Source organism: Nicotiana sylvestris, chromosome 12, assembly GCF_000393655.2.
Source record: "Nicotiana sylvestris chromosome 12, ASM39365v2, whole genome shotgun sequence".
Lineage (NCBI taxonomy): Eukaryota > Viridiplantae > Streptophyta > Magnoliopsida > Solanales > Solanaceae > Nicotiana > Nicotiana sylvestris.
The window spans coordinates 160,397,673-160,424,117 of NC_091068.1; the positions used below are offsets into that span (position 1 = coordinate 160,397,673).

Sequence of the window (26,445 nt, forward strand, 5' to 3'; positions counted from 1 at the left end):
CTTCATGCCCGGATCACGAGAACTCCGATCAGACTTCAAATAATGAGTCAAAATTTGAGATATAAAGAATTTGAAAGTAGGAACAACTAAAGAAAATTGGTTCATGGTTTGGAAAATGTCCGTCACTAAAGCAGAATTTGAGAGTAGTAAATGGGTTTAGACCCGTACAGAATGATAACCTTAATAACTGCGGTTTGTCACGGGCAATTATACCCAGAAAGAATGGTCCATACGTCATTGAAGAACGTTACCAAATGGAGCATTTGTATCTGGGCGACGTCGAAAGAAACGACGTCAGCCTTGCTTGGAAAGCAGGTGCGGTGATATGTCTAAATCACTCTGGCGGTATCTTTGCACAGTTTGAGATGACGAAGGCTTTCATTCTCGCTACCCAAACACTATCAACCCTTTGCAAAACCCATTTGAGCTGGTTACTCTTCTTTGATTACCCTCTTTGGAACCTGAAAATATTATTGAAAATAAAATGAAAAAGAAAAAAAAAACAAAAACAAAAACCAAAAAAAAAACAAAAAAAAAACAAAAAAAAAACATAAATCCAAAAAAAAACAAAAGTGTGCCTGAACTACGTTTGACTTGATTCCGAAGGGATACGTAGGCAACCTCTCCTTGGGGTTCAGTCACACCAACAATAAAATCCAGGAATTCCCCCGAAAATAAAACTGAGGCGGAAGTTATAACGATTCAGCAATGATCCCACCCAAAAGTTCCAAAGTTGTAGTTCAATCCAAATTCTTTTCACCCCAAACCTTTTTTTAAGTCCTTCTGATCAATCAGCAAAGCATTTCAAAATAGGAAGATGGAATTATTTGGGTCCGATACAACAAAATGAGGAGAATAAAGATGAGAGAGTCTTGTCGGTGAAAACCTTTGGGCACCGTGAGGCGACGAGAGAAGAGAAATTGAAATGAGAGAGCTTGTTTAGTAAAAACTCGCAAGGAGTACTAGCAGGCGACAGTAAGAAGAGAAATGAGAGAGGTCGACTAGCGAAAACCCGCAAAGGGCGTTGTCGGCCAAAAAGATGATTCCACCTCAGAAAGTCATGGCAAGGTTCCCGGGTTTTTGAAAAAATATATAGATCTGTTTTGATTCATGAGGAAATGCAAGTTCTCGGAGGTCGGGCATCCAGTCCAAAAGGCATGTCATGTCAGTTTGAAACTGGCATACACTCCAGATAAGTCCCTCTTTTCTCCCCGAAAGGGGCGTTTCTCTTTAAACTCATATGTTCTCCTTTACATGGTTTTCTTTGAGTTCTTTTTCAACTAACTCTTAATTCCGTAGTAATCGCAAATAAAGGTGGCAGGACCGGTTTTACAGGGCCCCGTTTGGCGAGAGTCGAATAAAATGTACAACCTCGGTGGCGTGTCAGTCCCATCCCGACTGGCCATGATAGTTAATTTGCTTCCAAAACCGACAAATCCCCATAAGCTATCCCTTGTACAATTCCCCAAAGAAGTCCACCCCAGCACATCCCCAACAAGTTTGCTACAAAAAAAAAAATCCCCACAGAGTCTCCCTGATAAAATCCCCACCAAAATCCCCAAGCAGAAAGGGACAGAAAAGCCAAAGCCTTATAAGGCAAATCATCATAAAATCTGGAAACGCAAGTCTGAGTAGTCCAAGAGTTTTCACATGTGAAATCCAATCAATAGCAGAGTTTCTCAACAAGAATTGGGCCAAGACAAAGCAATTGGAACAGTCAAGGCCCCCAAACCAACCGCCGTTTTCAAACTAATAATCTTTCTTTGTTTAGGAAAATTGAGACAGGTGCGACACAAAGCAGCTGTGCAAGAAGCAGGTGTAGCCCAAAAGAGATAAAGCGCGCAAGCATTGAAACAACCTTGCAGCAGAAAACGGCCAAAGGTAATATTTTTTTTCATGCATTTTGATTGAAAACCATGGATCTCCCTGGCATAACCCAAGGGGCTTTATCTACCCAAATCTTCCCGGCATAACCCGATGAATCTTTTCGGCATAATCCGATAAATCCCCCCGGCATAACCCGATGAATCTTCCCGGCATAACCCGATGAATCTTCCCGGCATAACCCGATGAATCTTCCCGGCATAACCCGATGAATCTTCCCGGCATAATCCGATGAATCCTCCCGGCATAACCCGATGAATCCTCCCGGCATAACCCGATGAATCCTCCCGGCATAACCCGATGAATCCTCCCGGCATAACCCGATGAATCTTCCCGGCATAACCCGATAAATCCCCCGGGCATAACCCGATGAATCTCCCGGCATAACCCGATGAATCTTCCCGGCATAACTCGATGAATCCTCCCGGCATAACCCGATGAATCTTCCCGGCATAACCCGATAAATCCCCCGGGCATAACCCGATGAATCTCCCGGCATAACCCGATGAATCTTCCCGGCATAACCCGATGAATCTTTTCGGCATAACCCGATAAACCTTCCCGGCATAACCCGATGAATCCCCTCGGCGTAACCCGATAAACCTTCCCGGCATAACCCGATGAATCCTCCCGGCATAACCCGATGAATCCTCCCGGCATAACCCGATGAATCCTCCCGGCATAACCCGATGAATCCTCCCGGCATAACCCGATGAATCTTCTCGGCATAATCCGATGAATCCCCTTGGCATAACCCGATAAATCTTCCCGGCATAACCCGATGAATCTTTTCGGCATAACCCGATAAACCTTCCCGGCATAACCCGATGAATCCCCTCGGCATAACCCGATGAATCCTCCCGGCATAACCCGATGAATCCTCCCGGCATAACCCGATGAATCCTCCCGGCATAACCCGATGAATCTTCCCGGCATAACCCGATGAATCTTCTCGGCATAATCCGATGAATCCCCTTGGCATAACCCGATAAATCCTCCCGGCATAACCCGATGAATCTTTTCGGCATAATCCGATAAATCTTCCCGGCATAACCCGATGAATCTCCCGGCATAACCTGATGAATCCTCCCAGCATGACTCGATGAATCTTTTCGGCATAACCCGAGAACTCTTTTTCATGTAATCAGCATTAGGGTTTTAAACCCTAAACTGAACTTTGTCCTTTCAGCCAGCATTAGAGTTTTAAACTCTAAACTGAGCTTTTCCATGCAATCAGCATTAGGGTTTTAAAACCCTAAACTGAATTTTCCTTTTAGTCAGCATTAGGGTTTTAAAACCCTAAACTGAATTTTCCTTTTAGTCAGCATTAGGGTTTTAAACCCTAAACTGAACTTTTTCCTTTCAGCCAGCATTAGGGTTTTAAACCCTAAACTGAGCTTTTCCATGCAATCAGCATTAGGGTTTTAAACCCTAAACTGAATTTTCCTTTGATCGGCGTTAGGGTTTTAAACCCCAAACCGAACCTCTCCCCAGCTAGCCGGTGTTAGGGCTCCAGCCCTGAACTGAGCATGCATATCCTCTTTCATCAATTTTATGAACTTCCTGGTGAATAATTAACGAAATTTTCCTAGTGAAACTGGGGCAGAAAATTTCGTTCGTTTGTTTGTTTTTTTTCCCCGCAGGTCTAACCTCGAGCCACACGGATCGAAATGACCCACGAAATGAGTCTCAACTCAGAATCAAAGAAGAAAAAGAGATGTCCCAAGATTCGGAGTAAATGGAAGGCGGATTGACTCCAGCATTTAATTGAGGTCTTGAACCCTGCCAATCGCGCCTCACTCAGTATCCCAGAGATTAAACAGGTCACCACAACTCGTAAGCATCAAGATTCAGATCGGAGTCTACAAGCAGAATCAGCTAAGACCCAAGATCAAGTCGTAAAATAATCATAGATAAGAATCTTGTAACTAGCAGTTGACATACACACAAGTAGTTAGCTCAGTTTCCAATTTCCATTTGGTTGTAATAAGGCGGTCAGTAACGTAGCAGTGACAACAGCAGCAGCAGTAGCAGCAAGCATTACAGTCTCATGGTAGTCCCAGCTACCAAAACTTTTCGAACTACATTGACCTGATTCCTGTTTAGCCCAGGATATGTAGGAAATCTTTGAAGCAAGATTCGGTCAGATCTTTCAAAAAAAAAACATGCTTCATACGGAGTGGTCCATAGGCAAAAATCGCTCATACACGCTCACTTTATCTTTGCACGAAAACTCTTCGTGTTTCCGAACAAAGAGGGGCAGCTGTGAGCACGTGATTTTTGTTTTTGCGCGACAGTCGCTCCAAGAGAATAAAAATTGGTCCTGCTGTACAATTTTGGATTTCTGTACGGCACTTTGTTGATTTATTTGCGACTTTGGCCCATTTTTATTTATTTACTTTATTAAAACAAAATTCAAAAAAATAAATGTGTACGTGTCATGCATAATCTGAACCGCAACATAGAAAGGCATAAACATGCCCCTTTGTCCGTAATTTTGTTTTGTTTGATTTTACCTGTTTGAAATATCTTTAGTGTGTGTGCAAATAATTGTATTGAGTGTGTATTTAATTTTAATTTGATTTTTTGGCTTTGTTTTGTTTTTAAAATAAATAAGAAAAGAAATAAAAATAATAAATAAAAAAAAAAGAGAAAAGGGCCCTTTCTTCTTCCGGATTGGGCCAATTTATTAAATAAATTGGCCCAAAACAAAATCAGCCCAAACCCGGTCCAGACCAGCTGGCCTCAGGGGGCCTTCCAAACGACACCGTTTTACTGCAGTCTGATCTGGGCCGTTGATCTCAAATTGATCAACGGCCAAGATCACATTCCCCGTAACCCACCAACAAACCCGACCCGTTTCCACCCGGACCAACCCAAACCCCTTACCCTCGAAACGACACCGTTCCACTTAAGCCATCAGATCCAGACCGTAGATTTAAATTGATCTAACGGTCGAGATCCGCCTACTCATTCCATATATAAGCCCTTAACATACCCTACCCCCCTATCCAATACCCCGGCCTCCGTCTTCAACCTCATCCCCCATCAAACCCTAGAGCCGCCCCTGTATCCTTCACCATGGAAGCCGGCGGCATGAACGCCGGTGACCTTCCCCTGAACACCATAGAACCCCCATGCCATCCTGAACCCAAATCTATCAACCCCATGCTTCGAATCTTATCCCACCTTCTCGAATCTTCATTTGAAGATTCGAGTCGGAACCTGATCTACACCGATCTGCTTCAAATTCATACCAGACACTCCCCAGACCCCCTCGTGACCAAACCATACTTGGTTTGGTCCGAATCTGACCAGGGAAGCCCGAATCCTGGATCTAATTTTTTGGAACTTTAAAGGTCCTCGTCACTGGTCCATATCCGTTCAAACCAAAGGATTAAGGTCTAATGGACCTTAATCGAAGTGTTTCTCATCTGAGAAACACTTCGATTAAAGCCCGTTCAGCCTTAAGAAAGGTCTGTCCGAATCCGAGTTGGAATCTTTTGATTTTTCAAAGATATGAGGTGAGTCTTGCTTTTTCTTTTCTTATTTCTGTTTAGTCCATGTGATTGGCTAAAAGTTTGTTCATGTTTGTTTTGATTTTGTGTCTTTGAATTTTATCAACTGTGCCCTGTCCACCTCGCCTGAACCTTTGTTGTTTGATTGAGTCTTTCTTCTAATTGTTCTGATAATTTGTATGTATTTGCTGTGCAATTAATTGAATTTCAAAGGTGAACTGACCAACTGATTCCTCCCATGTAATTTTGCTTAGTCAGTGCAATCCGAATCATGTGTTCGATACTGTTAAATGTCTGATTTTAGGTTACGATTGTATGAGTTATAACTAGTATAGTCGAGTCGACATATGTCGTCAATTAGTTTCAGATGTTTGAACAACATACAAATTGATCTGCTTCTGTTTAGCATTGTTGAATCAGTTAGGAATTGAATTCAGCTACTTATAGTTTGTTAATCTGAATCAGAAGTATAAAAGGTTTGGTTTTGTTTAGTTGCAGTCAGAATTGGAGGGCATGTGCACTTGTGCACAACATGTGCATTTGTGCACAACATGTGCATAAAGGCTTTTGTTTGATTTAAAAATAGTTTGACAGCATGTGCTGTCAGACTACATCCTGCTGCCCATATTCTGTTGTAAGTTTCAGAAATAATAAAACATTGCTAAAAGTTAAAGCCTGCCAAGGGAATGTCATGGGATTAATACTTAAATAGCTGAGTGGAAACTGAAAAGAGATGGGCACATGGGAGGGGTATCTGATTAATTTAACAGGCTGTAAAAGGTTTGATGTTGAGGCTTATAAAAGGGAGGCACATTAAGAGATAGAGGGGGACAGACAGACATAGAGGGCATCTGATAGGCTGGAAGAGAGAAGAGAAGAGAGGGGAAAGAAAATACACACTCTAGACTTTGAAAGCTGATAGAAAATAGACACACACAGTGGAGAGATTAGAGAAAGAGAGTTGAAATACATACAGAGAGAGTCTACAGAGATAGAGAGAGACACTGAGAGGGAACACCTGAGAGTTCAAATTCCGAAAACAGAAACTGGAAAAGAATTCTTTTTGATAACCCAAATAGATTTCAAAACTGAGGATTGACATTCGAACTTGAAAAGAAAGATAGGGAAAGGGATATCGCAAAGATCAGAAATTGTCTCCTTCCTACTATTTGTTCGATTCTCAGTTTTGTTCAAACTGTCCAAATCAGTTCTGTCTTCTTTCAAGTGTCGGCTAAGTCTATTGTTTGGATTTGTATTGTTTGTTTCTTCTGGAATTGGATTGCCTGGATCTCTTATTCCATACTACTGGGAATTTGTTTCATTCTACCCTTCCTCCATTGGCTTTACTGGTCTTTTGCACTGGGATTTTGTTCTATCGGTACCTACTGTTACTGCTGCTGTTTGGTATCACTTCTATTGCTCAACTGACTGCCCTACTTTCTTCATTGTAAGCATTTCCTCAGGTACACATTTCGAATCTGTCTGATGTTGCAATAAAAGTTTGAATCGAAAGATCTGAAGGATGTTATAATCATCTGTTGCATTGCTTACAAATTTTTATATAAATGTTGTTAAGATATGTAAGTTTTCTAGTCCGTTAGCCTAATAGAGATACATTAGTAAGGTTGTAATTAATTAAAGTCTATGCCCATCTGAAACTGCGACATTTTATTCGTTTAGAAGCATACAAGATGTAAATACAATTCATGAAACGTGCAACTATTCAATACAGTTGTTAACTTAAACTCGCTCTTTCAGCATGCTTTAAATATGTAAGGGCAAATGGCTGTTTTAAGTCTAGCTAAAGATAATGCAGTTTCAGATTCTTGAGTTTTCAGTTTCATTAGGCAGTTTATAGGATGAGTTTCAAATATCATTAGTCGCATTTTTCTAATAAGTAGTTTTAATTAATCTTGCCTAAATAAGTTAGGGTTAGGGAGCTCTTGCAGCAGTCGTAGCATTTCATCAATCTCGTATATAATTCTTCTATCAAGTTAAAAGCATGTTTCATGAGGTACAACGTCTCTTCATTCTGTAAATAATTAATCAGACGATTAACTAAAATCTTAATTCGGCCAAAGCATACAATTGTATTAGCATGCATCTTTTCTTCTATTTTAGAGACAAACACATTAAAAATGTAGTCTCTTTAGGATATCCTTTCTAAAATAGAGATGAGCCTCGCCAAATAAAGATGCAAAATTGCGGGGCCCTCAATAAATAACCATGATAATTATTTAGAATTCAGGATATGCCATTTAATAAATTTCATGGCCTTCTACAAAATAATAACGCGTTAGATTCCGTAGGCGCGGCTTAATTAAATCATATTCTTAAATTCGGGTGCACATTGATGTGACCCAAATCCGAATCTCAACGGAGTCAAAATGTGTCGACGACCACGGGTGCATTGATTGTGACGTGGTTCGAGATGCATTTTCACGACGTTGCAATTCTATAAAAATAAATGATAATAATAAAAGCGGTTTAAACTTAATAAAAGCACATAAGTCACAACATGTATTTAAATCAGATATTTAGCCATTATAACAATTTAAGCGACCGTGCTAGAACCACGGGATTCGAGGGTGCCTAACACCTTCCCTCGGGTCAACAGAATTCCTTACTTAGAATTTCTGGTTCGCAGACTTCATTTGGAAAAGTCGAAAATCTCCTCGATTTGGGATTCAAGATAAACCGGTGACTTGGGACACCAAAAGCCAAACCTTTCCCAAGTGGCGACTCTGAATTAAATAAATAATCCCATTTTCGAATATTGTCACTTAAATTGGAAAAACTCCACCCGCGCATCTAACCCATCGGGGACGGGCGCGCAAAAAGGAGGTGTGACAGACACTATATTTGTACTAAAAAAATTATTAAAAGTATAAGAATATTTAGCTTGGAACCCAGTTCGTTGGTCCAGTTATCATGTAAATTAACTTGAGATTGTTGTAGGAACTCATAAGTTTAAAATTTTGGATTCGTCTCTGTTCACAAGAGTCACTTGATCTAAGTTGTCTCCTAGAAAGAGCAGCTAGATGATCGAAGTAGACAAATAGTACATTTAGTACGAAGTTTTTGAATACTTGGACTTAAATAAAGCAAGATAATGGAAATGTAAATAGTTCATATAAAGTAATTAACTCAACTAATTTGCGATTGTGGTATAAATTATCTATGGTGGAACCTATGCACCACACATTGAAACGCCAGTCCAAACGTGGTTCTTTGGATCACTCAAGGATAATAACCCAAATGCCTCTGAGAGTAATAGGCCGTTTCGCCGAGCTGTAAATATCAACTTATTTTGAGAAGTTTTTTTTTTTTCAAAAGTACTTTTCTCAAAAGTACTTTTGGTGAGAAGCGTTTTGTGTTTGGCTAATTAGTTTGAAAAGCACTTCTAAGCAGCAATTAGTGTTTGGCCAAACTTTAAAAAACTGCTTCTAAGTGTAGAGTCTAAGCAATCAATCTAGAGTTAGAGTCTAAGCAAGCGTACCGTTAAACTCCATGTATTCAGCAGCGACAACAAACAACGATTAAGCCTGAGACCAACTTCCACAATCCACTAGCTATGCGCACTCACAACCCGGAGAACTTGATTGATGGGATGTCTACTATTACCACGTATTCAAGAGGCAGAATACGCTAGGGTTTTCTAATAGCTAGGGAAAGGGGGGTTGACCTCTATTTATAAAGAAGTGTCTACCCATCACAGACCAATAGTTATTGGGTCGTACTTATTCACACACACATATTTAATATTAGGCCTTTTATTTATCCACCACTTAGACCATGTCACTATCCTTTTAGGCTATAACCAATTAACGTAAGTCCAAATTCCAACATTTTTCTCAAAAGTGCTCCTCAAAAAAGTGTTTTTGGAGAGAAGCTATTTTTTTATGCTTTTTCAAATCTCCTCAAAAACACTTTTTTTTTCCTTCTAAAAGCTTGGCCAAACACCTCAATTTTTTACCAAAAGTGCTTTTGGCAAAAAAAAAAAAAAGCACTTTTGGCCAAACAGGCTATCAGCCTAATTGTTTTAGCAAAGAGGCTAGATCTCGTCTCATAAATTCAAAAAGAATTGGACCAGCTGGAATTTAGGATGTGAATCCCACTGGTACTTAAAAAATTGGTTTATGTGACGAAAAATGAAACTACAGAAAAGGGAGGACAGAATGATATTGTTCTAACTTCTAACAAGTAACATGCCATGCAATATAATTTGAAATCTCTCACCAAATAAATGACAGTTGTTTTTATTTGAATCAAAGTGAGGGGTACCTTAAACAGAACAAAAATTTATACCTGTAAATTGTAATACACATAATAAGTCATAATCTAATTGCTTAAATGAGGATCTCTTAGCAAGAATCCATCATCATTAACTGGTTACTATCATTTTGCCTTATATGTGTCAATGATACTATAAAAAATAGTTCTGCTAGTATCAAATTGTAGGCGCATAATCACTTAAATATTTTACTTATTGGATTTTCTATAACTTCATTATATAACTGTCAATTTTGAAAACAGTGAAGTGAATGATTCCTTATTTTCTTCTTTTCTTTTTAAAATAATTTGGATGAAGGGAGAGTGGAATTAATTAATTGGACGTGAAAAAGAGAGAGTAATGAGTCGGCAGGGAGAGACGACTACTAGTGAACTTTAATTTAAAGGCATTGGCCAACAAAGTCAAGTTTTCTAACCCAAATACATTGAAACCAATCACTCCTCTTTTCCTTTAGCACAAACAAACAAAAAAATAATGAAAAATAATATTAAAAAAAAGGAGCCGCAGAAGGGATATTGGCATGTTCTCTCTTTGGGAGTTGATAAGATTTTTTAATATATCTTTGAATAGAGTGATAGATATTTGCACGTCAACAATTTAATAATGTAGTTTTTTTTATAAGAGGGGATGGAGAGGTTTGCTATGTCTACCTATACTTGTACCTGTTTCTCAACCACATTAAACACCAAAGACGGGAAATTCTTGGAGGGTTGCTCTGATGGTAAGCAACCCCACTTCCAACCGAGAGGTTGTGAGTTCGAGTCTCCCCAAGAGCAAGGTGAGAAGTTTTTGGAGGGAAGGATGTCGGGGGTCTATTTGGAAACAGTCTCTCTACCCTAGGGTAAGGGTAAGATTTGCGTACACACTACCCTTCCCAGACCCCACTAAGTGGGATTATACTGGGTTGTTGTTGTTGTCGTATTAAACACCAAAGACGATCAAAATCTGGCTGCACCTATATATGATCATCACAGAACGAATTCAAGATTTTAGTTTGATAGTTTGTGACATAATACTATTATCTACTATCAACAAGATAAGGTTAGATCAACTTTTGTTTTATTGTAATATTCACCACTAAATTTCTTCCAAGTTATATTTACGTATTATTAGTTCAAGTTGACATCAGGGATAGACTCGAGTCAACTAGCAGAACGAAATTGGGTCAGAAAAGTAAGCTTAAACTAAGAAAGAATGATGTTTATTATCATAATTAGTTTTCCTAAATGTTTTTTTTATTAATGCTGAAGTCTACCATTTAAGAGTTGATTCCGCGAGATATTCTCTACTTTAATTTACTCGAAAACTATTTTATAAGCACATCACTAAGGGACCAAAATGTTTCTACGGTTTCAATTCTTAAAAAGAATTTCTTGTCAAGTTAACCATTCAATGATTCAAATGCTACAAAACAAAAGTCTATTGAGTGTCGAAGAAGTAAAACAAATGAGTAGCAGTAGCAGTATTTCCTAAGGTTCTTCCTTGTGGTGCATTCGAGCTCCTGCCTAGTCTATGTTGCAATAGCCCCAGTGTTTCCTCCTCTTCCATTTTTTCTCCCTCTTGCTCCGTCCGATTCACTTTAATTAATTTTTAATTTTTTTGTAGTCCATAATATTTGAATTTTTTCAGATACCAAAAAGGAATTAACTTCTTTTTTTCAAAGTTGACATTAGAGTAAAAAGCCTAAGATTATTATTTATATTTTCAATAAACAAAGTAAAGTTAATATGGTTAATTTTATTGTTAATTAATATTAAAAAGTGAATTCCTTGATATGTGTGAAATCAGCCAAAAAATTTATTAAAGTGGACCGGAGGGAGTATATACTTTATTGGCTCCACATTTTTTGGTTGGTATGGTATGAATTACTACCTCTTAATTGAAAGCAGCGACGGATTCAGAGCAAAATTTATTGGTTTACAAAAGCGCAATAGATTTTGTCCAGTGCTATATATATTTCAAATTTTATTAAATTTTTTATAAATATTTAATTATAAATTAATTACTATTGTATATTATCTTGATGTCGATTTAGAAATTCGTAAACTTTAAATTTTAGATTTGTCTCTATTTAAAAACTATGTGCTATAATATAATATTATGATTATATATAATCATGATGATTGACACCATTAAGACGTGTGACGTGTGACATAGTAATGGGTTTATGGATCTTTTCCAGATAATATGAATGTTAAGGACTTTGGAACAACAAGTCATGGTCTATCTTGTACTCAAACTCCAAAAGTCTCTGCCATTTATTTACGCCTTTAATTAGAAAAGAAAATAAATATTTTGTTTTCAAATATATATCATTTGAAAATTGAAACTCTTAAATAGGAATTTAACATATACTATATAATAGGAAAAAATTCAGAAATAGCCAGATTTATAACTGGTAATTAATAAAATAGCCATAGTTTCAACAACAATTGAAATTTAGCCATTTTTTCATGTAAAGATAAAATCTGAACAAAAAATCCAAAAAAATTCAGAAAATTCCAACATAATATACCGGAGTTTGAATTTTTTACATATAAGATTCCAGCATAATATGCTGGAATTTCATAATGTGCCGGAGTTCCAACATAATATGAAGGAAGTTTATATGTAGGAGCTCTATAATCCAGCATATTATGCTGGAACTTTCTGTGTGCCGGAGTTCCAACATAATAGGCTTAAAGTTTATACGCATAAACTCCATAATCCAGCATATTATGTTTGAACTTTCCGTATTTCAGGAAAATAATGACTATTTTTTAATAAATTTATAAGCGTTGGCTATTTTTTAATTATCTATCGGAAAACTGTGTAGATTACTATATAATATGGCCACCTTTTAAACGAGGAGGATTAAGAAACCAGATCTGACCTAACCCACCCCCACTCGAGTCCCCACAGTTTAGATGAGCGCACGCTCAAGCCCCATTTCATTCTGTCGCCGCACTCTCCGCTTACCGCTTGCGTGCTCTCTCTCTCTCTTTTCTTTAAGACAAAAGCACAAAACAAAAAAACAACAAATCAACAAACGCCATCTACTTCAATGTCGGAAACCATTTACAAATGGTCCAGATCCTTCCACTTTCCACAATTTCATTGGCTACACAATTAAATAAATAAAAAAAGCAATCTGGTAGCTAAAACATCCCGCATTGGCATAAGGTCTGAAAAAACCGGCACTCTTGAAGGGATGATGTAAATAATATATCCTGACGCAAATATTATTACGCTCGAATTCATGACCTATAGGTCACACGAAACAATTTTACCATTGCTTCAAGGTTACCTTTCTATTGGCACAATCAGAGGCAGATGTAGAGTGTTGATGACGGGTTCAATTGAACTCATAACTTTCGAAGCTAAGTGAAAAATTTAAATATAAAAATAATAGATATGAACTCATAACTTTAAAATATAACGGGTTCAATACGTAAACCTTAAAACTTGAACTCGCTGGGAAAGATACCGTCTCTAATTGGTCCACGTGTTGATCATCCACTACATCTCTTTTTTAAAAAAAAATAAAAAGGTGAGAAAATGCAGTTTAAAAGAAGAGAGACACTTGTCGATTCCACCAAGCCTTAAAGCTAGCGAAAGAAGAAGGGATCGACACGCTTGCTCTCTTTCTATATCTTTCCTTCTGTCAAAAAGGTAAAAATTCTGTTTGTACTGTTACTTTCTCTTCAATTTTCCTCACTATCTTCTTTTGTCTGCTTCTGCTAAGAACAAACTTAATAAAGATTAAAAGCTTTTTCTTCATTATTTCTGATTTTGATTAATTTCTTAAACTAAAATATTTTTGTAGTAATTGGGTATTCTTATCTCTTTTACTGGGCATCTCTTGAAGTTCCTTTTTTTATTTCTTTTTATTTTTTTTTGTTTTGGGTTTTAAATGAGCTTGCTTTTTCACATATTAATAAAGTTCATAAACTTTTTCTAGATTATTTTCTGATTTTGATTAACTTTTTAAACTAGAATGTTCTTGTAGTAATTGGGTATTCCTTTTAGGAATTTTCTTGAGAAAAAACTAGCTCATTGGATTTAAATGAACTTACTTTTTCACATATTCTATTGTTTGTTTTCCTAAGAATTACCTAATAAAGATCAAACCTTTTTTCTTGATCTTGTTTTGATTTTGATTTGTTTTTCAGATTATAGCTGTGTTGTAGTAATGGGTATTCCTTTTTGGACATTTCTTGAAAATTGTTTTAGCTCATTTTTGGATTTTTTACATCTTCTTTTGTCTTTCTATGCTAATATTCTTTTATCTGATACTGCTAACAGCAATCCTAATAAAGATCAAGCCTTTTTTACTTTTGAGACAAGTAACAATAAAGATCAAAACTTTTTCTCAATTATCCTTTGGTTTTGATTTCTTTTTGAAGTTTAGAATAATGTGTTAGTATTATTTATTTAACTGATTGAGTTTTTCTTTCTGGATTCAAAATTAGTTTGAAGAAGACTAATAAATCGAGATAATTGGCTGTGATCATATAAATGCTGTTTGTTTTAATTATGGAGTGTTTTTCATTTGTAGCTGATATTGGGTGAATGAGTTTGAGATTGAAGTTGATTCTTTAATCGACTTTTGATCTTGAACCATGATCTGTACATATAGCTCTATTTTCTTTACTGCTACTTTTCAATTTTTTCAAAGCTATAGTGAAGTAAGAATATAAAGGTTGCATCTTTCTTTGTTGTACTTCAATTTGTCAATGAATTTTCTGTGTGAGTTTGGATTTCTAATCCTCCATATAAATCATTTATAATGAAACATAAGTCTCGATATTTTGTGTCCGGTTGAAACTGGAACCGGCCCTGACCAGTACAAGGGGCCGGGTGGGGCTGGGTTAAAGGGGTAGGGGATTTGGTCTGTTCATGTTTTGACAACCGGTTAATCGGACCGGTAAAACTCGGTCAACGCAATTCATCCGGTTAACCGGCCCGGACCGGCCCAGACCGGTATAGCGGTAACTAATTTTTTTTTTATTTTTTTTTTTACTTGTGGGCCTAAATCTGACAGTTGGCAACGGTCCATTTCCCGTTATGGCCGTTGCCCAACGGCTGAATTGCACAAATAGCCCATTTTTTTTTTTAAATTAACACCCTTTTGAAAAACTATAAATACACCCCGCAACGCCTTCCTGATGTTCTTTGGAAGGGCACGTAAGGCTAAGCAACCGATGTCAGTGCGATTGTTGTCCGCCAATGAGGTCTCCTCCGCACGCTAGACTAGATTGTCAGTGCCGTGCGGGAAAACCAATGTCATGAGCAATTGCGGAAGCTGAGAGAGAATTGGGTTTTGAATGATGATGATTTTATTGATAACTGAAAATGATGATTACAATGATGCGGCGTCGAGGGGGAGAGACACCAGAAAATGCTTGCTTGAAAATGTTTGATTGTTTGGTCCCCTTAATAATGCTTAAAAAAAATAAACCAACATTACATGACTAGTCCTAATAAAGCTGTAGAAGCACACTTTCTTCTTCGTTTTTCACTCATCTCTCATTTCTCAATCTCAAATTCTCAATTCTAGTTAAATCATGCCTTGTACTTCTAGAGTGCGCTCATATATTTGGAAACGCTTTGAGGTGGTAGAAGACAATGAAGAAGTTCAGAAAGTAAAGCGCAAGAACTGTGGTTAAGCAGTTTAAGGAGGCATATGAAGAGTTGTCTTGAGCGTCCTCTGGAAATTCATATTTAAGTTGATTTGAGACAATTTGTGTTATTTTAAAATTATTAGACGTATTTATGTTTAATGTTTTAGTTTGTTAGATTAATTTGAAGTATTATTAATTTATTATGCATGAAAATTTAGTTTTACTATTTTTTTGTTAATTTACTTGTTAAATGCAAACTTCAATTTTGTAATTTTGAAATAAATGTAGCACTTACAATTTGTAAGTGCAATTTTTTCCATCTTCATTGTATTCTTTATATTTTTACTTTATATTAATATAACTTACAATAGTTATACAAAATAAAAAAAATAATTAAAAATAACACTAACCCGTCCCGGCCCCTTGAACCCGTAACCCTTACGGTCCAATTTTTACCCGGATGAACCCGAACCCGTTAAACCCGGTATGTCCTAACCCGTAATCGGCCCGGACCATAACCCGTATGGGTACTAAATTTTCTACCCTGCCTGGCCCGGCCCACCCGTTAGACACCCATAGTTTCTTGTTATCTTGTTGTTGTTACTGTTTCTTGCTACTGCTTTCTTTTCATCTTTCCTTGAGTCGGGGTATATCGGAAACAACCTCTGCATACACACTACCCTCTCCAGACCCCACGTGTGGGATTATAATGTGTTTGTTGTTGTTGTTGTTGTTGCAAGTCTTGAAATTTTGGGAGATTTGCGCCATTTAAATCTAATAATTGAGAGATAATGTTGTTATTATTGAACTTTTGATCAGATTTCAATCTCTCTTGAGTTCTGGAATAATGGGATCTTACATGAACTTCAAGAACTTTGCTGACACGCCGCTGACAGAGAGCAATGGTGGGATGTCAATGGGAAGTGGTAATTTTCCTTTGGCAAGACAATCTTCCGTATACTCGTTAACTTTTGATGAGCTCCAGAGTACTTGTGGACTTGGAAAAGATCTTGGGTCAATGAATTTGGAGGACTTATTGAAGAACATTTGGACAGCTGAAGAATCTAATGTTGTAGCATCTGCTGCTGGCGTTGGAAATGCGAATACGACTGGAGGGAATTTGCAAAGACAAGGTTCTTTGACATTGCCTCGGACGCTTAGTCAGAAAACTGTGGATGAAGTATGGAGAGATTTCCAGAAAGAAACAACAATTAGTTCTAAAGATGGAAGTGGTACAGAATGGCCAAATCTTGGTCAGAGGCAATCTACATTGGGTGAAATGACATTGGAGGAGTTTTTAGTTAGAGCAGGAGTGGTTCGAGAAGATATGCAACCAACTGGAAGCTCGACTGATGTTAGGTTTACCGGTGGTTTAAGTCAACCTAGTACTAACAACAATGGTCTGAACATAGCATTTCAGCAACCTACTCAAACTCCTGGATTGTTGAGTAATCAATTTGAAGATAATAACATGTTGAATGTGGTTAGTGCCACATCTTCACAACAAATACTGAATGTGGCCTTCACATCTCCTATGCAATTAGGGACCAATGTCCAACTGGCTAACGCGGGTGCTAGGGAACCCGCTGTCAGCATGTCGAGTCCTTCTGTAAATACTAGTACTATTGTTCAAGGAAGTGTCATGCAGGGTGGAACTAAAGGCTTGGCCGGATTGCGTAATGGAGTTACACCAGCAAAACGAGGATCGCCTGGAAATCAACTGTCACCGGACATGATGTCTAAGAAGGTGCTGGACAGATCATCTCTTTCACCTTCACCTTATGCATTTATTGAAGGCGGAAAAGGGAGGAGACCATGCAACTCTTTGGAAAAAGTTGTGGAAAGAAGACGTAAGAGAATGATTAAGAACAGAGAATCCGCAGCAAGATCAAGGGCTCGGAAGCAGGTGAACTCATATGTTTATAATAAAAAACTTGACAAAGGGATTCATTATCTATAACTTTATGAAGCAAATAAATTTGAGTTTGCAGGTTGACTTGAGGGAAGTGCATATGTTCTTCACTAAAGCTTTAGAATCTTTAATCATAAATATAACTGGTGCAAATTTTGGGACTGAAAGGGAGATATTGTTAGACACGTTTATACATTTAGGTTTTGCATGAATTACTCTGTTAATGACACTTCGAGATGACAGGCTTACACTCTAGAGTTGGAAGCTGAGGTGGAGAAGCTTAAAGAAATCAACAAAGAGTTGCACAAGAAACAGGTATTGACAATTGTTGAAATTTACAGCACCTACACTAAAGTTACTGTAATAACTGCTGTTTTTCAATGTTTCGTGCAGGCTGAATTTATCGAGATGCAGAAAAATCAGGTACTAACCTCTTTTACAACTAGCTGGATTGGATAACTACCTAAGTTTCCTGCTTTATTATGGGCTAGATGCAGCGATCGTAAGTTAAACGAATATGAACCATAGGTTAAACTAAATCCTATAGCGCATAACTTAACAATCAGAAGATATATTAAAGTTTCAAGGAAACTAGCTATGGGTGTCATCATGTTACCTGATTCTTGTGAAAATGGCATCACCTGTAAAGACGTCACAATTTTAAAAGTGAATGTGTGTTCTATGTGACTGAGTGAGACCGATGCATGTGTTCAGTTAAACTTGATTGCTTGTTTAAATGCCCCTGGTCATCTTGTTAACTATTCTGTTCTATCAAATCACAGTTAATGGAAAAGATGAATATGCCGTGGGGAAATAAGTTAAGATGCTTGAGAAGGACACTAACAGGACCTTGGTAGACTCTAGCGGTGCCAAATCCCAGCATATACAACCTTAGAGAACAGTTAGATTCGTCGAAGGAGTTGTAATATGTGATATTATGATCTGATTCAGATCTTTTTTCATCATATTGTTGATAGCTATATGTATATAAGTGAGTGTGGCTTGTCCTACTGTATGTATTATTATGTAAATGAGCTTCTGGCATAAAGTTTGTGCTTTGTCTGCTTTTTGTTTGAATTACATTAGTTGCAGGGCAAAAGAGAATGTAGTTAGATTATCACATGAAGTAAATATACTCCATAACACAAGGATAAAAGTCTTTCTGGAACATTACATTTTCTTGTTTTCCATGTACAATCAAACATCTCTATAACAATCTTGTTTGTTCCGATATTTTTTGGTGGTTGTTATTATTAGGATGACTTGTTATTATTAGGATGACTGATATGGAGAGGTCTGACTAACGTAAAACTTGTAACATCAACTCAGTTTTTCTGCATTATATATCACTTTGTAGCAAGAAGGGATACCCAATCCCTCTTCTCCTAGAAGGAAAAATCACAAAGAGAAGACTAATCACAAATCCAATCACCAGTGGAACGGTATTGATGACTTTTCTTGGAACAACAAAATGATAACAGTGAAGCACATCATTGTGTGATGCTGCAAAGGTAAGGAAAGCAATCAATGAAAGTGATGCATGAAAAATATCAGACCATCTAAGTCTATAATCTCTTGGCACACAAGGCTTAATCCTTTTTCCATTGAAAGTCCAAATGCCACTGAATGTTGCCACCCCATAATGTAGTCTCCCTCTAGCTGATTTGAAGCTGTCAGTGAACGAGAAAAACACGCAAGAAACAGCCGATAGGATCAAGAAAATCGCGGTCATATACTGCTCAAACTTGTTGCATTGGCCATCATTGGTTAGTATGGGTGCAAAAATGGTGAATGCTAGGATTGTGGCAGTTGGTAAGAGGACGTTGAGGCGAGCCGTGCCACTTAGGATTGTGTTGATGATGAAAATGAAGTTGGAATCCTTTTCTTCTTCATCATATTCTGGGAGGTAGAAGTCATTCTCAGGTTCATCAATTTCAACCAAATGTTGGTACATATTGTTGTTGTTCTCCATCTTGAATTGGTGGGGTTGTTGAAATCTGAAGGTACTCTCAACATTATATCAAAAGCTTAATTATACTAAGATAATGGTATTGAATGACTTGTGAAAAAGGAAAAGGAAAAGGAAAAAGAGAGAATGGTGTTGAAAGAGGTTCTTGCTGAGATTTAAGGAAAAAGCAATTCCATTTCTTCTAATTGTTTACTTCCTTTAGATCAAACTCTAGGAAAGGTATCATTAAGGGGTGAGGCTTTTTTTTGTTGTAGGGGAGAACAAGAACCAACGTGGTTTTTCTTCTTTTGGTTTATGGTTCTTATTTTGTACTCTATCCGTCCCATTTTAACTGTCATTTTAGCTTTTTTTTTCCACCCCTTAAGAAAAAAATAAATACAATATATAATTTACTAAGTTATCCTTGTCAAATGCTTTTGAGAATTGCACAATATAAATAAGAAAAAATATATACTCTCTGTTTTAATTTATGTGAACCCATTTGACTGAACACGGAGTTTAAGAAAAGAGAGAAGATTTTTAAACTTGTGGTGTAAAATGAGGCTCATATATTTTGTGTGATTATAAATCATTGCATAAAGATAAATTGTTTTCAAGTACGAAAAGAGGTTATTCTTTTTTATACGGATTAAAAAAAAAATAAGTTAACATAAATTGAAATGGAGGAAGTACTAAATCCGTGTCGAATGTGTTTGACATCACTGAACTATTAGGGAGGATTTTTACTGAAAAGGAAACAAAAGATATATATCTAAATGATTGTGTGTCACACACAAGCGCCCGTGGCCTAATGGATAAGGCGTCTGACTTCTAATCAGGCGATTGTGGGTTCGAGTCCCACCGGGCGTGTGTAGGGCTGCTTTTTAATCCTAGTTATTTTTTGGTTTAATGTTGCCAAGCAAATCCATTTCTTAATTTTGCTAACAATTGTTGGTTGAGATTTTAGAGTTAACTGGGAAACTGAATTACAGAAAGAGTCTTAATTTAAGATGTTGGATTCACCATTAAAACTGATTGAGTTGGTTTTTATCCTTCTAGTATAATTTATCATACATCGGTTTATTTACGAATGTGTGATATATGTTTGTTGTTTTTCCACAGTTACACGCTTTTACGCGTGATGAGATAGCTCCTTTGGACTCGAGACCCCTAAATCTATCGCGTTACAATCCCGCAAGGCCACAACATACGAAGAAACGGTAATACCACCGAAGCCAATCTTTGGTCTAAGTGATGTATTAATCCAAGAAAATGTCCGTAACACGAATAAAGGATGGTGTTCAAATAATTCCTCAACACAGACAAGTCTTTGTACTTACAACACCTTCAGATCCCTCACGAGCAGGGCTCCAACAAGGTGAAAAAGTATAGTTGACAAGAACCTCCCTTATTTTCATTTTTCGTATCGTCGTCGTCTTTACTTGGGCAGGAGAGGGTATAGATGAAAGATGAAAAAACTAGTTGTGTGAGGTTATTCTTTCAAGTTTTCAACGCAGTCGTCTTACATATGGGACAGATATTCTTCAGCACTAACCACTGCTTAATGCAGTTAGTGTGGAATTCATGCCCACAATCCAACATGCCCATGATATCTCCAGCTTTGTATTCCTCCTGATTATAGTACAAGATAGAACAAACTTTAGCTAACAAATCTGCCAAAAAGTAATACTCTATCCATAGCGGAGGCAGGATTTCCGCTAAAGATACAAAACAAAAAAAAACAAAAAAAATTAAAAGAAACTGTGGCTAGTGGGAATTGAACCAGCAACCTAACAAAGGTTTTGAATCCCCTTAACCACTGAAATATGCTTTTGTGCAATATCAAGGGGATTCAAAATACAGTCAAACCTCTCTATAACAGCCTCGTTTGTTCCAAATATTTTTGGATGTCTTAGCGAAATGATGTTATAGAGAACATATATTATAACATAACATGAAATTTGGTTCTGAACAAGCTTGGCTTTTATAATGAAGTGTTGTTATATAGGAATGCTATTATAGAGAGGTCTGACTGTATAATATATACATGTACAAATAGATTTTGCCTCATATGTACAGTGTAATTTTCCGGCGAACCCCCTTCCGCACCCCTAAATCCGTCCATCTATCAAGTTATGTAAAAACATCAGATAAGATTCTTACCTGACATATACAGCATGGCTCCAAGTTTGATGAGGATCGTCCATATACAGACTCGTGCTTCCGCTGTTTCATATTGACCCAAATGGTTTCTTCAGTCAAGCCTGTGTTTACATTTCCTATACGTTCTTCCAATGCCAATAGTTCCTAATAGACGAAGCAATCCGTGAGATCTGCATTTCGAAATTTACTGACAGCAAAAATGAACTACATTACCTCATAGGACATGTTATCAACATCGAGCCTCATGTCTCTATGCCTATCATGGAACTCAGCAACTCCATTGATAAAAGGATCACCCAACATATAATCCTGAGAAATGAAAGAAATGCGAAAAAATTTACATCAGAAGTGTCCACAAAAGTCACTAAAAGTTACATTCACTAAATAAGAAATCAACACATAAAGTGGCCAAGCAAAATTGAGCTGTTCTAGTGGCACTCATTAACATGTCATTAGTTGGGTCCAAGTAATAAGCACATTTATGAAGAATGTGTGGTTGGAATAAGACTGTCCAGTGAAAATTGGAACTCTTATAACAAGGACCCAAGTTAGAACCTTCATGATAAAAAATCAGACGCAAGTTGATCTTGTCATGAAGAAGAACAAAATAACTGACAATCGGAAAATAAAGTTAATACTACAAGATGAAAATGCCCACAATATTATCCATTCAAATTGCATCCGATAACTAAAACTCACCCTATCAAAAATTTAATAAGAAAAAAAGAAAAAGAAAAATCAGGTAACTAATCCTTTCCCCCTCTCCAAGCAATCATGTTTACCATGCAGGCAATATAATTTCCCTGCCTTTCTTGCTAAACTAACATAGCGCAGCTTACAATTATCAGAATAATGCAAATATTTTCAAGTTTACAGGCCAATACATAAGGATTAAACGTATATGTATTATAATATCCAGATAACAGGCTGCAACTCTTTTCTGCTAATACACATTCATTGGATTATTATAAGGATTGAAATAAAACCTCCGATCGCAAGTTTTCGACCCTCCGCATGGCATTCAGGACTTGACGAATCTGTTGGACATAAGTAGGCAAGATTAATCAGGCATTGACAAAGTTTCCAATCCAGTGAGGAAATTATTGGCAGGTGTAAAGTATCTCATAATCAAGACATGCATAAACGACAACAAAAAACAGCTGCATAAGTGATCAAGAAAGCAAACAGCAACATCCTTCTACGACCCCATTATAAGATCCCATGATGCAGATTGTCGAGAAAACTTACTCTTTGCATGTATTCTCTGAATTATGTACATGTACATGCATGTTGGGGCCAGCATAAAATCCCCCAATCCTAAATAATATGAGTAAACCAGATCGGAGAAAAATAACCGAATATCCAACTGGAAATAAAGCTATTAACCAGAGCAATAAAAAAGAGTTCTCTTGAGGAGGACAAAATAGTGAATGAGAGCAAATGTCTATACATTCACCATGCCAGATACAAGACAGCAAAGTTCAGATACCTGCACTGACAGTCAAAATACAACATCATTAGATATTATGTGAAAAGTAAACTCCGTACCAGTCTGTGTCGACCCTCAACATCAGCAGCTAAAGCACGCCAACCATCCACATCATCACCTGGATCAACCATCAAACTTGATCTAAAACGTGGCTGACGGATACCACGGCTACTAGATCGGGAAGACATCACTGGATCCTCTGAGGAAGAAGGAGCCGAAGGCAGCAGAGAAAAATGACCTCTCTGACTTCCAGACTCGGGCTCAACTGGTGGGAAGAGAATCCAAGGAGCAAATTCTGGTAATCTATGATGGCTAGTAGTTGCTGAGTTTGGATTAGTCCATGCAGTAGGAGAATTGTGTCCGCTTGAACCAGGACCAACTGCAGAACTAGGACTGTTTCTAGAAGAGCTTGCATTTGCAGTAGCTAAGCTCCAATTTGTGGGGTCAAGTACCATATTTCTTGTCTCAGGAACAGGAACAAATGGATGGGACTCCCCATTATTTCTGATAGTACTGAAGTTAGCTTCATCTCCAGATGCAGCACATCTATCTCCAGAAATCATTGATAAACTACCACCTCGTGAACTAGGAGATACATCCCACGGAAGTGAGTGCAAGCCTCTTGAAGGACCAGGAACATGCATCATGTGAGACTGGCTTCCAAGGTTACCTGAATTCATTGGCAGTGAAAATGGCTGTCTCGATTCCGAAGAGCTAGTTACTGAGGTAGGTCCAGGTCGCACATGGGCGGGGCTGACACTAGATTGCCCTGCAGTAGTCCCAATTGGTGGAGTCCCAATAGGTGGTAAACCAAATGTAGTGTGACCCTGATTCGCAGGATTTGCTCTAACACAAAAATTTCTGGCAGAGCTTTCTGCAACTCCACCAGCACTTAAAGGAGGAAATATATCAGAAGCAGATATACTTGTACCAACCCCATTTCTTGGATTAAGATTTTCCAGATAACCAGCATTCTGCATATTTGCAGCAGGGGATGAAATGTTTAAGCTGCTAGAAGCATTATAACGACTAGGATGGTTATCCTGTACAATGTTCTCATGTCCTGCATTGGAGCTTGAACTTCCACCTAGAAAAGACTGTCCAGAAGTTCCTTCAAGGGACTTGCTCTTGCAGGATAAACCCCAATTATCCACAGATGAACCTGATATATTACTGGTCCCTGCCAAATAACCAGAACTACCTGAAGAGGTACCATTATCATCAGATGCACCAAAAGCCGGAGGACGCTCCACTTCTGACCTGTCAAATTTGTAAACAAGTGGAGGTACACTTGTTCGCATGACCAGCCGACCATCATCATTATTGTATCTACCACTTAAATTAGCATTTACCGGACTATGATCCGAGGCAAGGCTTGTTGATATACTAGGAGGCCTGCCAATAAGACGATTGCCACCATAACCACTTGCAGGAAAGACGTTTGAAGGTTCAAATTGCCATTCGGACCTTGAATTTGTCATAGCATAATCATTAGATGAAGAAGGCCAACCTTGTCCTCTTTTCAAGTCACTGCCACATATGCGGTCATGCAAATTAGCAGTGGAGCTGGACTCACCTTGATCCCAATTACTAAACCTTTGAGCATTATAGTTAACACCATTAGCATAACTAGGATTTCCTCCAGCGGAAGGAAGCATGGAATTTGACAACCGATTCTCTACTGGATTCAGAAAGCTATCCCAAGGAGCTGTCTGATCCATGGAAGCATTATTAGAAATCAATCCCTGATTAAGATCAATAGTCTCTGGAAAGGAATCCAAGATACTTCTGTCCCTTTGCATGTGAGCCAATTTTGAGAAACGCAAGGTCCTTAAGAGCACTAGTGAAGGAGTTCCCTGAAAGATCTACATTTACAGAAGTTCAGAGAGGAAAAAGGTTATAACAGAATCTATTTTCCGATATTTAGTAGAAACTAAAACGCTTAAACGATAAGTACAAAGTTGATTACTCTTGCCTGAGATAGCAATCATCAACAATTTTCAGTATTCAATCAAAAAATAACAAAAAAGTAGAATGTACATGCCTTCTGTTAAGGATGGAGAAGTATATCAATATACAGTTAAAGATTAATATAAAAAAAATTGTCAGACAATAAAATATGTAACAATCAACTACCTCAATCCCAAATTAGTTGGAGTCGACTATAGGTATTCTTTATATGCCTTATTACCACTCTATTCAAGTCCATTTTCACTCAAATATAAGATAGGAGTACTTTTTAAGCACAAAATAAGGATTCTATTCATTTCACACTAATAACATACAAGTCAAAAATTGTGGTGCAATAAATATATTAGCTTCGGGACTATCACCAAAATCCAACACTTTGACCAATAAAGTCAAATCCTCGGTATCACCGAATGGAGTAGTAATTGAAAACTCAAAAACTCCGCCACAAAATCGTTCAATCAAAACACAAAAGAACAAAATTAATTAAAACCACTAGTAATAGAAATATCTGAACTCAGTAGAATTACAGATCCTAATTAAAAGAAAAAAAATTATCTTTATCTACAAGAGCAAAAAACTAAGAAAATCACCAGTACATTCTAAGGGGAAAAAACGTATTGAGGAAAAATGAACTTAGATAGTGATCGGAAGCTGGAATTTAGATTGCATATATATATATATATATATATATATATATATATATATATATATATATTTATGAGCAAAAAAATTAATGGACATATAAGAAAACCTGAGAATCAAATGGAGAAGATGATCGGTTAAGTGACCAAGTATTCTGGACCGAAACTCGGGTTTGCTTAGATTACTGAAGACGGTTTTGTGATGGTGCAAGGAAATAGACAAGAACAGACCGCTCGAGAATATGGACAGAGGAGCTGTGAGAGATAGATAGTGTGTGTGTGTGTGTGTGTTTTGGTGCCTGTGCATAGGTGTGGCTTTCAGACAAAGAGGGCGTGGGGAACAGAGGGCGAAACAGAAAGATTAACACCTTGTTTGGATGGTTGTTACCTGTGGTATGTTTTCATTGCTTTAAATATATTTAATTTAGTTATTAATTAATTTTATTATTCTATCGTATCGCCAAATTAGTTATTATGTAATCATAAAAATTTTCATCTCGTTCTTTTTTATTACTATTAAATTATTTTATTTTATTTTTATCTTATTTTTTATATAATTTTATCCTATACTTATTTTTTTCTTTATAATATCATAAATTAGTTCTTCATATTGCAAATGGGTGACAATCATGACACGACGGGAAACAATATAATCTATTCAAATATTGTATTTATTAAAATAATATAATATAATATAATACGATACATTATGAAACGATATGTAACAACCATCCAAACAAGTTGCAAGCAGTGATAATTGCGTAGTTTTTTTTAATAGATTAGATTCATAATGTATTGATATAAGAATTTTTATGTTATTATTATGCCATTTAAGTGAACAAATTGTAAGAAATTTATAAATTGTCAGCACAAAAAGTTGGAATTATTTTGATGCAACGCGAGGTGATGTCAATGAGAAGTTGGAGGTTTGAAGACAGACCTTAGAGTCTAAAGGTTTCAAGTTGAGCATGATAAGATAGAGTACTTATAGTGCAAGTTCAACGGCGAGACGGGGGAAGCAA

At 37.2% G+C, this 26,445-nt stretch overlaps 2 protein-coding genes and 1 non-coding gene across 4 annotated transcripts; 2 read left to right on the forward strand and 1 right to left on the reverse strand.

Annotated features, from left to right (window-relative positions):
* The first annotated feature begins 13,259 nt into the window (after window positions 1-13,259).
* Window positions 13,260-19,530, forward strand: LOC104212853 (ABSCISIC ACID-INSENSITIVE 5-like protein 6). Of its 2 annotated transcripts, none has more exons than XM_070165492.1 (5): window positions 13,260-13,347; window positions 16,119-17,205; window positions 17,455-17,526; window positions 17,605-17,634; window positions 18,569-19,530. In XM_070165492.1, exons 2-5 carry the CDS (start codon window positions 16,147-16,149, stop codon window positions 18,710-18,712), a joined length of 1,305 nt encoding a protein of 434 aa, XP_070021593.1. In that variant the 5' UTR covers window positions 13,260-13,347; window positions 16,119-16,146; the 3' UTR covers window positions 18,713-19,530. The 2 variants fall into 2 exon arrangements, with proteins under 2 accessions (XP_070021593.1, XP_009760513.1); XM_009762211.2 differs by lacking the exon at window positions 18,569-19,530 and adding an exon at window positions 17,994-18,269.
* Window positions 19,531-19,956: 426 nt separating this feature from the next.
* Window positions 19,957-20,029, forward strand: TRNAR-UCU (transfer RNA arginine (anticodon UCU)). Its single transcript has one exon. It is a non-coding gene; the product is annotated as a tRNA-Arg (tRNA).
* A 354-nt stretch (window positions 20,030-20,383) lies between these two features.
* On the reverse strand, window positions 20,384-25,795 carry LOC104212854 (E3 ubiquitin-protein ligase MBR2-like). The gene is made up of 6 exons (XM_009762212.2): window positions 25,534-25,795; window positions 22,871-24,676; window positions 22,309-22,359; window positions 21,536-21,631; window positions 21,323-21,466; window positions 20,384-20,791 (listed from the first exon to the last, which is right to left on the reverse strand). The coding sequence occupies exons 2-6, from the start codon at window positions 24,611-24,613 to the stop codon at window positions 20,660-20,662; spliced, it is 2,166 nt and encodes a 721-aa protein (XP_009760514.1). The 5' UTR covers window positions 24,614-24,676; window positions 25,534-25,795; the 3' UTR covers window positions 20,384-20,659.
* Window positions 25,796-26,445: the final 650 nt, after the last annotated feature.